The following is a 12,397-nucleotide window of genomic DNA, read 5'->3' on the forward strand; positions in this document are numbered from 1 at the left end:
TTTTGAAGAGAGTGTGTTCTTTGAATCTCATGTTGTTGCTCATTCAGAAGTCAGGCGAGCTTTGATAATATGCATCTGTGAGTCTGTTAGATTGAACTGTTCGAGATGAGAGGAGATCCAAGTGAGTGCTGGGAGTATTACATCTTTAATTTTATATTTATTAATGCATATACTGTCTCTAAAATAATTTTCCAATAGATCTGTATCATCATAATTCAACACTTTGTATCAGCTTCACGAAGACAAGATGGATGATTGACATGAATATGTTTCGACTTGCGTGTATCTTATTTAACCCATCTTCGCATAGCATTTCACAATGTGACTGAAAGGTGTGTGTCAAGTGTAAGATGGAGGCATGGACGAGTTCCAACTTTGTTTAAGTCGCTTCCTCCCATCTCACCCATAACGATCACTGATTGGGAAAAGGGGCTGACAAGGCAGCAGAGATTAGCCCTCAGCCATAAAGTCAGTGAGATAACTGTTGTCAAGAAGATGAGGAAATAAATCTGATATTTGAGAGGAAAACCAATTGGTCTTGGAGTGAATAAAGACATTTTGAAGATTGCTGAGAGCTCCTTGCTCCATGATTGATTACAACATGAGTTCAAAGTTATAAAAAGGATGCATTTGCTGTTTTAATCAAAGAGGGTGTTTTTAAATGCCTTTTGAGGCTTCCCTTAATTTAAAAGAGCAGAAGCTGACATTATTTATCAAGAGTGCAGTCATTTACATGTCAGAAACCCTTAAGCGTCTTCTTGCTTGAACTTTCCTTGCCAACTCTTCTTACTCTCACTTGGGGGACTGATTCAGTTTTTACTTCAACTCCTACCTGTTATTGCCCAATTGCAATTATTTCCCGTTGCTGAGTCTGCTGGCTTTCACCCCATCGTCTTGTCTTCTGAAGGCTCGCCGAACGTCTGAATCATGACTCTGTCTCCCTCTTATCTCTTTCTGTCAGGCTTTTGTTTTTGATCATCGCTCCTTTGTTTCCACTCCACTTCTCCTCCTTCCAACCTCATCCCCCAACCCCCATTTCTTTTGACTCGTTACCTGTGCTGGTTTGTGTGTGTATACATGCGTGCATTTTTCATATGTCATACAGAGTGTTCCTTAGTGGATATCTCTGTATATTTCTTAGTGAGTCAGTGTGTGTTTTCATTGATTTTAGACATTTATTAATGGATGAATGGGTCATAAGAATGCCAGGCCCAACGTGTGCAGTTATGTTTAAAGATGTTAATTGAACACACTGTGAGGGTTTGATCCCACTTAGGTGGTGCCACATCGGTGAATCTCTCTGAGAAACACAGCCTGAAGCAGATGTAGTGATAGTGAGTGAAGCTTTGTCTTCTCTCACAGTCAGAGAAGCAGCTCTATTACAAGAATGAGTGGTGATACAGAACAAAGGCATTGTTCAGATTAGTCTGAATGTATTTTCAGTGCCATTTCCAGTTATTTAATACATGAGAATTACTTAAATAAAGTACCAAAAGTAAAAGAAACTCTTATTCATTCCCATTTTCTGATATATAATTATACAGTGCATTCAGAGAGTATTCAGACCCCCTTCACGTATTTCACATTTGTTATATTGCAGCCTGATAGTACAGTCATTTAAATACATTGTTTTCACATTAGTCTGCCCTCAGTACCCCATAACGACAAAGTAAAAAGGAAAAACTGAAATATCTCATTGACATAAGTATTCAGACCCTTTACTCAGTACTCTCAAGGTTGGTCATGTTTAATTATGCCATTTTCAGGGTTTAAGTCAGGGCTCTGACTGGGCCACCCCAGGACATTCAAAGCATTGTCCCTAAGCCACTCTGTTGTCTTGACTGTGTGCTCAGGGTCACTGTCATGTTGAAAGGTGAACCTTCGGCCCAGTCTGAGCTCCTGAGCACTGTGGAACAGTTTTTCATTGAGGAACTCTCTGTACTATGCTCTGTTCAGCTTTCCTTCAATCCTGAACAATCGCCCAGTCCCTGCTGCTGAAAAACACCCCAAAGCATGACATTTCACTGGTGGGATGGTATTGGGCATGCAATGAGCTTTGTCTGGTCTTCTCCAGACATAACATTTAGAATTGAGGCCAGACAGTTGAATCTTGGTTTCATCAGACCAGAGAATCTTGTTTTTCACAGTCTGAGAGTCCTTCAGATATTTTTTTGCAAACTCCAAACGGGCTTTCATGTGTTTTGCACTGAAGAGAGGCTTTCCTTTAGCCACTCAACCATTAAGACCAGATCGGTGGGGGGCTGCAGGTCTGGTATGAACTTTGTCCCATCATCACACCGAATCTCTGAAGGTCAGTCAGAGTGACCATCAGGTTCTTAGTCACCTCTCTTACTGAGGCAATTCTCTCTCAGTTGCTCAGTTTTGCCGGACGACCAGCTCTTGGTAGAGTCCTGGTTTTGCCAAACTTTTGTGAGTTATGGAGGAGGTCACTGTGCTCTTGGGAACCTTCAGTGCAGCAGAATCAGAATCAGAATCAGAATCAGCTTTAATGGCCAAGTATGACACATACAAGGAATTTGACTCCGGCAACTTTTCTCTCCGGTACAGAAGCAGCTTAAATAAGTGAAATAAAATTAAAACAAATAAAATAAAATAAAATAAGATAAAAATACAAATAAATCTGAATCTGTACACATAAAATATAGGATAATATATACACCAAGGATTATTGTACAGTGAGTATATACAACAGTGCAGACTTTTTTGTAGCCATCCCCAGATCTGTGCATTGCAACAATCCTGTTTCTGAGCTCTGCAGGAAGTTCCTTTGACCTCATGCCTTGGCTTTTGCTCTGATATGCATTATCACCTGTTAGTCACCTGTTATCACCTGCCTTAGAGAGGCACACGCAGTAGTCAAGAAGAAGCACACGCCTCTCTAAGGCCTAACAAAGTTATGTTCAATCAACTTAAGGTGTAGAAATATCTCAGCAATGACCAATACAAATGGAAAGGGTTCTGAGCAGAATTTCAAGTGTTGTTGCAAAGGGTCTGAATACTTATGTTAATGTGATATTTCAGTTTATCCTTTTTAATAAATTTGCAAAAATTTCAAAAATTCTATTTTCACTCCCAAACAATGTCAAGGGACCTGAGGGTTAGGCTTATTCAGTTTAAGATTCTGCATCGATTCTATTGGACCCCAAGTAGGCTCTTCAGACTTGGGTTGAAGGACTCAGATACTTGTTGGAAGTGTTGTGTGGAAGAAGGGACAATGATACATGTGATGTGGTCATGTCCCAAGATTAACCAATACTGGATGAAGATTCACAACTACATTGTCAGAGTCCTGAAAAGACATTATGTACTTTGCCCTAAGCTATATATATTAGGAGACTGTAAAGTACTGTCCTCCTTTCATCAACCACTGAAATCCTGGACACAAACTGTTATCATGATTGGATGACAGATTATTCTTAGGAATTGGAAGACACATGGAGAACCTCCTTTCCAGGACTGGGTGACTGAATTAGGCAAAGTAGCTGCATATGAAAGGATGTCATATAGGATGCAGGACAGAACGGAAAAGTACTTTCTGAAGTGGGGCATGTACTTTGACACTATATTTGTTCCAAGGTAGGAAATAACAGGCTGCTCAGGAAGTGTTAGTTATAGAATAGAGACGTGATGATTATGGGATTATTACTTCTTGACTACTGCTCGGGATTATTATTATTATTAATTACTTTGTATGACATGATTATTCTGTCTCTGTGATTACAGCTATGAGTTATACATGTTTGAGTTATACATGGCCACTGCACTGAATTGTTAGATGACCCCTCCTTGTTGTGGGTGGGTGGGTGGGAGAAAATGTTCGGGGTTGGACTAAAAGGCATTCTGTACTGTTGGTGATACTACTGATTTGTATATTATTAAATAAAAAAATGCAAGTCATAAAAAAAAAAAAAAAAAAATTCTATTTTCACTTTGGCATTATGGGGTACTGAGTGTAGATTAATGTGGGGAAAAATGAATTTAATGGATTGTAGCATCAGGCTGCAACATAACAAAAAGGGGAAAAGTAAAAGGGGTCTGAAAGTTTTCTGAATGCATTGTGCTACTGTTTCGTGTGTCTTTAATGTTGTAGTTGGTAAAGAAGGGGATTGGTTTAATTTACTTTACATACTGCTGGGTAGCTTTAAAGCGATATAAAATATAATAATTTTTTTCTTATTTGCTTATATTCTCTTTGACTAATATGAATCAGCATAGGAACCTCTCATCCTGGATCATCTGATTCCATCTTAAATGCACTGTGGTGAAGAGGAAATATGAAGCAGCCTGGCATGAAAATATTTAAGTACAGTGCATATACCGCTTAACTGTAATTAACACAGTTCTTGTGTAAATACATTTCACTACCATTCACGATGCTTAATTGTTATGCCAACTGTTGCTATGAGACATGATTTTCTGCAGCCAACTGAACGCGCTACTCGCCTCAACTGTTGGCACTGGAAGTAATCACATGCAGTCAACAATATGTAGTTACAACACACAGCAGTGTCACCTGGGCAAACATGACCTTAAAGAGGTTGTACATTAGTTAAGCTGCTAGCATGTTTTTTACGCAAATATCCCGGATTGTTGAAATGCATAAATAAAATTCTACAATTAACTAATATCATAGTCTTTGCTGTGACTATGAAACCGTAATACTTATTACGTTCATACATTCATTGCCTCTATAAACAGACTACTACTTGCACTCTTGTGTTGCCTAGAACTTGGAGAACTGTTTTGTGACTCATTGTAGTCACAAAGTTGAAAAAAGTGTCAGTCTGTCAACCCAAATATTATCCACAGCCAACCATCCAGATACTCCGGATGACTCAGGATGAACTGTCTCAATATAAAATACTCAAATATTTAATTATTATTAGTGCCTCTCATGCATATATGAATATCATCCATTAGCCAGTACAGAATGTATTAAATAATATTATATTTCATGAACTTTCATGTTTGTCTCTGGTGGTTTGCACTTTTGCAAATACGAGTTAATATTCTTACTGCACTGTGTATTTCCACCAAGCATTCATTTCATGCAAACTCAACAAATCCAGCAGACTGAAGCTTCACTATGACCTCTGACCCCACAGATGATTGACAGTCGACAGGCAGCACAGAGGAGGGCAATGAGGAGTCTTCCTGCAGACATAGACCAGCAGAAAACCAGCACATACATCGTACCCTGCTTCCTCTTCGTGGAGGTGAGTGTGACTGCTGAGACTGATCTCTTAATAATATTAGCAATGTGGTTTCTTGTTGTGCTCAGCAGACATAAATATCACCAATACATCTGATCCAGATGTGACCTAAAGCCCAAAAGTCAACTTTAAAGTATTTTGATTTTGGTAGCAGTACTACAACTTAGATATGTATGAAAATCTAAATTCTTTTGTCGTTTTTCCTAAATATGTGAAAACAAAGACTGGGTTGTACACTTTGCAATTTTTGAAGATTTCCTAAACCTCAGAGAAGTCTCACAGAGCAAAGTGATGGACACATGAAAGCACATTTCACAGTCTGCCTTTCTCTTCCATTACACCTGCATCTCTTTCTTCTGTCCTTTCATGTGTTTCTCATGGCAGATTAACAACAATGAACATTGAAACTGCACAAATTGTTTTCGATTCACTGACTCCCAAAAGAGTGATTTGATTAAATTGTCACAAAGTCCACGAATGACTCTGATAACATTCAGCTGGAGCTATCACAATGGCCCTTCTTGATTGACTTTTTCGCTCATAAGCGCCAGCGCTTTCCATGTCTCTTCTTCTGTCCCTGTAATCCCTAAATGGTGTGGTGGAGCGCTCATACCATCGACTGCAATTAATTGGCCTAATTAAGAACGGAAACCCAATTAGCCTGTGCCACTGCTAGCAAGCTCCAAGCCTGCAGGCCCTCTGAGCTATACAGTAGTAATAGCAGAATGAGCTGAATTAGCTTTTTTGGGGCATTAATATCTGCCTAAAAGAATTAAGCCTAAAACTGTGATGTTGCATTCAGAGATGAGTTTAAATACGTTGATGAAAATAGTTGAGTTAAATGGTGTTGCAGAAAGTTGAGACTCCATTTGGGTTTTGTAATAGACGATAGAGCCTACAGGCAAACAAGAGAGCTGGGGATAGATATGCATGTTCATCTGACAACATAGCAAACTTAAGTAAACATCGTGGAACACTGGTGTCATTCATTCAGAGTTTTTTTTTCTCTACCGCAAACTGAATCTTTTTTTAGCGCACCTGTGCAACCTCTTCAACTGAATCTCCAGGCGGATTTCCTTCAACTTTTCCTTCTCTGTGCTAATTCACAACATCCTGTTAAAATCATGCTTTGAGCTCTTCCATCCGCATTTTGTGCCTTATCCAACACGCGAATCCTACACTGCTTCCACGTAACAATCCTCTTCAATGCACCTCAGTTCGCTCTGCATCTCTTTATAGCATGAATATCCCACAATCCCTGAAGATGCACGCGCGGCCATAAGCTTGCTTTTATTTTCTTGCATTGTGCTATGGGATTGGCTCATCTCTGCATCCTCTTGAGGACTTGTTATAATGATTTTCCAGCTTTCTAATTTTTTATGGTACGCCTATATTATCTCTAGGCTTATATCTGTCGGATGGGCTCCTCACCTGCTCCAGTATTCTCTTTGACAGTCTCTTGAGTGCTGCCCAGTCACTCTTTTCACACAAGTTCTCTGCAACGCTCCTCTTCAGTACCCATTCCCTTGAGTAATTATATCGTTTGCACCACAGATCTCTCCATTATTTCCTTTTACTTGTAAGGCTTCAACTCCTCCTCCTCCCACTCAGAAGCATGTCTGCTAACACAAAGTCTCAGTTCTCCTCAACACTTATGTCCATGTTTCCCTGTGGGTCTCTATCATTTGTTCCTATTCTTTTGCATTTCTTCTCTTGTGCAGTGATTTCTCTATTTTGCTCAATCTCTGGATCAGTTTTGTCCTCATCTCATCTTTGTGCTCATGCCATATAACAGACCGGAGGGTGACGTGAACATGGAGAGGGTATTTATTCCCATTTTGTCTCCTTAATACCTCATCTCCTGGGGTGAGCTTGTTTTTTAACTCAGCCAGGGGTGGGGTAATGGGACTCTAGATTGACTGCTATCACTATATATACACCTGAATCAATATATGTGCAATGCAGTAGATTAATAAAGGGCATTTTAAAATTAAATCCCCCCTCTGCTGTGTTCCTACTAAAGCAGCTTGCTGTAGCATAGCTCCCCCCGGAGGGCATTCTTTCCTTTGTTGTTACATTACCATCTCATTACCCACTTCTTTTTCATTCAAACGCCCAATCTTATTCCCTTTCCTCCCCTCTGATCTTGTTGCTGATTTCCTTTCCTTTTCCATCTTTTTTTCCTCACAGCCTCACCCTCTGTCTATCACTGTCTGCTGCTCTCTCAGTTGCCACCTCCATTGTCATTTTATCTGCATGACAATGGCCTTTTTCCTTTTTTCTCTGTCAGTCCCAGTCGGTTCATTCCTCATTTGTGTCTCAAGACTTGTCTTCAATATCTAACTGCATCTCTCTTTCCCTCTGTTCTGTTTCCATGTTTGCTCCCTCCACTCCGTTCCTCCGTGTCTTGTCTTATTCCTCTGCGAGATAGCAATGTGAGAACTGGCCTTATCAGTTTCTTACAAATGAGACATACTATACAAAATTTTACTTTTAGCTGCATCGGATGAAAACAGCACAGTGGAAAGCAGATGCATCATCTTCCCTCTCCTTTCTCTCTCCATGTCTTCTGCTACACTGTCTCTTGCTTTCACTCCTTGCTGCTGCTGTCGCTGCTGATGTCATGCTGCGAAGCCACACAAGAGGCTGGTCTGGGGCCTAACAGAGGCACTGCTTCAAAGGATGCTCTTTAAAAAGTCATTTCGATACGACTGGTTCCTGACTTGTCTTAGACATTGGTGGGTGGGTGGAGGGTTGTGAGTTAGTGTGATCTAGGCCAGACGGGCTTGCTGTGAAAATCTGCACTGAAGTTCAGTTAGAAAGCACTCAAATAAGGGTGACTAAGCGGACTGCTTGAGTGGATCTGACTGAGCTTACAACTTGCAGCCACTGGGTAGTGGTGTGATATCAGCTGTAACAATAGTAAGATGTGATAATGATTCCAGTTAATGGTTAATAAATGTTCTGTAGGCACTGTTAATGTATGGCAATAACCATTGCAGCATGTATCCAGGCTTTCCAGCTTTACTGTTCGTCCTCAGCTGCCAGCTCAGACTAACTTTTCTTCCTCATCTCCTTTCTACCGCATCGTTGGCTGCATCCTCCTGTGGCACAGCTAGTTCTGTAAAATAAACAGAATGCTGAGCATCAGACCATGTAATATTTCAGGTCTACAGCGTATACCGTCTCTGATGGCACTCAAAGGTGTTAGTTCATAGTCTGCTTGTATTTCTCAGTTCATGGCTTCTCTGAAGATACCCTAATATGTGCCTGTTCAATATTTGTTAGGTAAAAATTCTCTCATGATTGTAAAGTTCAGCAATGATGTTGTTTCTGCTCCCATTTCTATATTAATTTGCATAGTAATTTGTGAATGTGTACATATTGTACTTTATAAATAATCACTGAGGAGATATTGTTAAATCTTGGTGGCAAGTCTCAAGATATCTTCAGAACCTTTACTGACATTTTTTTGTATTTCTGTTCTTCCTTGAAATTCAGTATTGTCATGTACAAACTTGCAAAATTTAGATTTCCTTAACAGCTGTTGTTCATGGAGCTGGAGAGGAATAAGGATTGTATCTAACTGAGAAACTGAAGAGAGCTTATACATCATTCCAGATCAACCATGTCAATCAAGTCCACAAATATACCTCACTTTGAGGCCAAATAGATTCTTTATCATAGAATATAATTTTCCATGTGATATTGCTATTGACATCATAATAATTTGGGGAAAATATTTTGAGAGATTTAAGAATACTTGCATGGGAGTCTGCTGGAAGCAGGAGATTTTTAAAACCCCGACCATCAGTGGTATTGCACTTTAAGCCACAGTCTATAATGAAAAGTGATAAACTGTCTGAAATGAGTCAGACCTCATCTACAGCCTGATAAACTCCTTATGATCTGTGTGCTGGATTTCTGCATTCAGAAAAAGTGTTTAGCAATGAACATATTCTGTCTGATAGATTTAAATAAATCCACAAACATAAACAAACATATTCAGCTTTTTGGCACCCAGTTTTGCTGCTAACTGCATCAACTTTAACTTAACTTGTTGGGGATTTGTGTTACATATTCTGAGCACAGACGACCTGTGGCATCGTCTCACAGTTTTGGTTCGAGTGCACAAAGCTGTGTTGCAGTTGTTTCAGTAATGAATGGCATCATAAATGCATCAGGCCCACAGTTGCTTTCGACAAAGCATCTTCCTCTCTGAGTTTGTTTACTTCATACATAGTCCCTGCTGGGATGAACACTGCCTCAGTGCATTCTACCTCCAGGCAATGCATTTGTTGTATATGTTTACTCTTTTCTAAATATTTCTTCACTCTAGGCAGCTTTACTTGTGCTGTGACGAAGACCCCGCCCCGAAGAAAATATAATTCAGTTGTGATCAGTTCCCTGTGGACATCACCTTGTACTATAATATCACACTCATTAATTTTCTGATGTTAGCTTTTCATGCTCCTTTATTAAAAAAAAAAGCTCCCACAGATTCTTTCAACGTGCCCCCTCCACAAAGATATTGTGCACACAGATACCTCCAGTAACAGTTCATCCCCACAATATTCTCTTTCCAGTTTTCCCCTCATTATCTCCGTGTACAGCACCTGCCTACCTGTCTGCCACATTGAATTTCTCAGCACTCTGGGTTAATGTGGATGTTTGAACTGCTTGTTAGCTGTGCTGCTTCACCTGTTATCACTTTAGGGAACTAGGGGTTGATGAGAGACCATATAGATCATGATATGCTACAGGTTCATATCATCTGCACGTAAGAACTATTTGTACTGCAGCATTTCCAATTATCTAATCAGAAACAGAAGAACATATAAGATCCTTGCTTGATTTAAAACCCAGTATAGTCTTCCCTTGCTCTTACCTCTTTCTTGGGCAGGAAGAATTGTAGGATTCAGAAAATCAGAAAGAAAGTATAGAATTTTAGAATAAAAACCTTTAATTGATCTATAGGGTTTGATTCTGGCACTGTGTTTGTGTCTGCATGAGCCTGCATCTGCTTTTCTTACTTCCTGCTTGTAAGATGCGGGGGCATGTGTACTTGAGTTCTGGAGATTTTGTAGAATTATGTGATTGTTCTTTGGTGTGTAACAATGTGAACATTTAAATTCGCTATTTATGAATAGAAGTCCACTGACATGAGGAAGCTCTGCATGCGACTGTTTGCTGTGAAGGGAAGGAGAGGTGAACGAGTCATGTGAAGCAGAGGCTGAGGATACAGAGAGACGCGGTGCATTTGAGGGAGCAGATTTAGAGACTTTTGTTCGTGAGGACAACTGAGAGACATGGAGGGAAATGCAACGAGAAGGAGAGACATAGAGAGCGTGGGTTTGAAAGCGATTAAAGAACGATATTTTTGACAGATAGCAGAAGAGAAAAAACGGATGCGTTTAAGATAAACAAGGCATGGTGATAAAATACACCCTGTAATCAGGCAAACAAAAAAGCTCAGAGGAGAGAGAGGGAGAGAAGGGGGAGGGCTTGTGGGTGCCCAAAAGATGAATGCCTGCTTTGATCCTCTTTCTTTCCCTCGTTCCATTTTTTTTTTACCTTACTCTCCACTTCAGCCTCTTTCAGCCTCTCATATATCCTTATTTACTCCTCTCCCCTGTTGTGTCCCCTCCTCTCTGCTTAGTTTTATTTCCCAGTGGCAAGATCAGCTTTGCTCTGCTGCATTCTGTGATATACTAATGTCTCATTAACTGTTTTATTCGTCTGTTTATCTTCTCCCACTCTCCCTCTGCTGCTTCTCCCTGTCCTCTCTTTAAGCCTGAACCCTCTGGCGTGTCCATTCTTTGCCATCTCAGCTATCAGGTTGTTGTAATACAATCCATTGACACCAGGCGGCAGTCAAGCTCATTTATTTGCTAGCTATCTGTGGCGCTTCCATGATATTAATCAGTTGGTATTTTGGCTTTTGCATGCTCCAACAGTTAAGTGGATGAATGTGTGACGGGGGAGTGTATACCGTGCTCTGCAGCAGGTACAGCTGCATGTGTGTGTGTTTGCAGACTGAAAACCAGGCCTTTTTAACCATCTGCTGAAAATCTGAGAGACAAAAACCTCAGCTCGCTGTGAAATATTCAGTGGCTCTAATCATATGAGCGAGTAATTATGTGAGCTCATCAGGAAACCAGATCACACAAAATAAGAGGAGAGGGGCAGCCACATCTCATTTTTTTTTCTTTTGTGCTGGACACAGGACAGTAATTGTGGGAAGCCATCTGAAACCTGACACTAAAATAAAAGGTCTCAGCTTTTTGGCTCAAGACATTAATTTGTGGTTTTTTATATATTCTTTTATGTGATGCTAATTAATGCTGACAAATTAAAACCATTAATTTAGTAACATATAGTGGTGGGAAACAGTCACTTTATATAAAATATATAATGTAATGCAAGCCAGAATAATAATCTCGTCTAAACATGTTTATTCAGTTATATACATTCACAAGAACTGGACTGTGTTGTGTGGATTTGTATAGCACTCTTCTAAACTGAGCAGTACAAAGAGATTTACAAATGTTTCTCATTCACACATTCACAATGGAGGAAAAGTTGTAAGACATATGGAAGCAATTTAGGGCTCTGTGTCTTGCCCAAGGAAACTTCAGTATGTGGAGGGTCAAGGGATAGAACCACCAACCCTGCCGTTAGTGGACTACCTGAAGCACGGCTTCTTTCCTGATCCTATTTACATACTGGACCGGGAACATCTACATTGGATTGCTTTAGATTGTACAGGTGCATTTAGGTATGCTCAACACAGCCTCCTGTGTGCTCTCTAGGACTCATTTAAATTCATTCAGAAACATACCATGCATGTTGAGAGCAAATGCGGCAGCCTGTCTCCAGTTCATCCTGAGCAGTGTGACAGTCCTCGTCTCCCAGCATGGCGCTGTCATCTCAACACCAGCCTCCGTCCACACATTCTCATCCTGTGTAAACATGTTTGACTTTATCTGTTGACTTTTCTGCCATCTGGCCACTCCACACAGGCCCAGAGTAAACATGCAGCACTTACGTGTGAGCTCACAGCTTTGCCCCCAGGAGACATTACCGATGCCCACCCTATTTTCACCTTCCCTTTTCCTACCCACAATGCACTCCTAGTGTCACATTTTATTTTTCCTATTTTT

General features: G+C 40.3%; 1 protein-coding gene across 1 annotated transcript in view; it reads left to right on the plus strand.

Annotated features, from left to right (window-relative positions):
* Positions 1 to 5,049: 5,049 nt before the first annotated feature.
* Positions 5,050 to 12,397, plus strand: part of plppr2b (phospholipid phosphatase related 2b) — a gene marked incomplete at its 3' end in the record, with an annotated part of 38,219 nt that continues 30,871 nt past the window's right edge. Inside the window, exon 1 of the mRNA XM_084571353.1 lies at positions 5,050 to 5,237. Within this exon, the coding sequence (XP_084427479.1) occupies positions 5,127 to 5,237 (111 nt within the window). The 5' untranslated portion in view covers positions 5,050 to 5,126. The remainder of the gene's footprint in view (positions 5,238 to 12,397) is intronic.

Source organism: Chelon labrosus (assembly GCF_963514085.1).
Source record: "Chelon labrosus genome assembly, chromosome: 2".
NCBI lineage: Eukaryota > Metazoa > Chordata > Actinopteri > Mugiliformes > Mugilidae > Chelon > Chelon labrosus.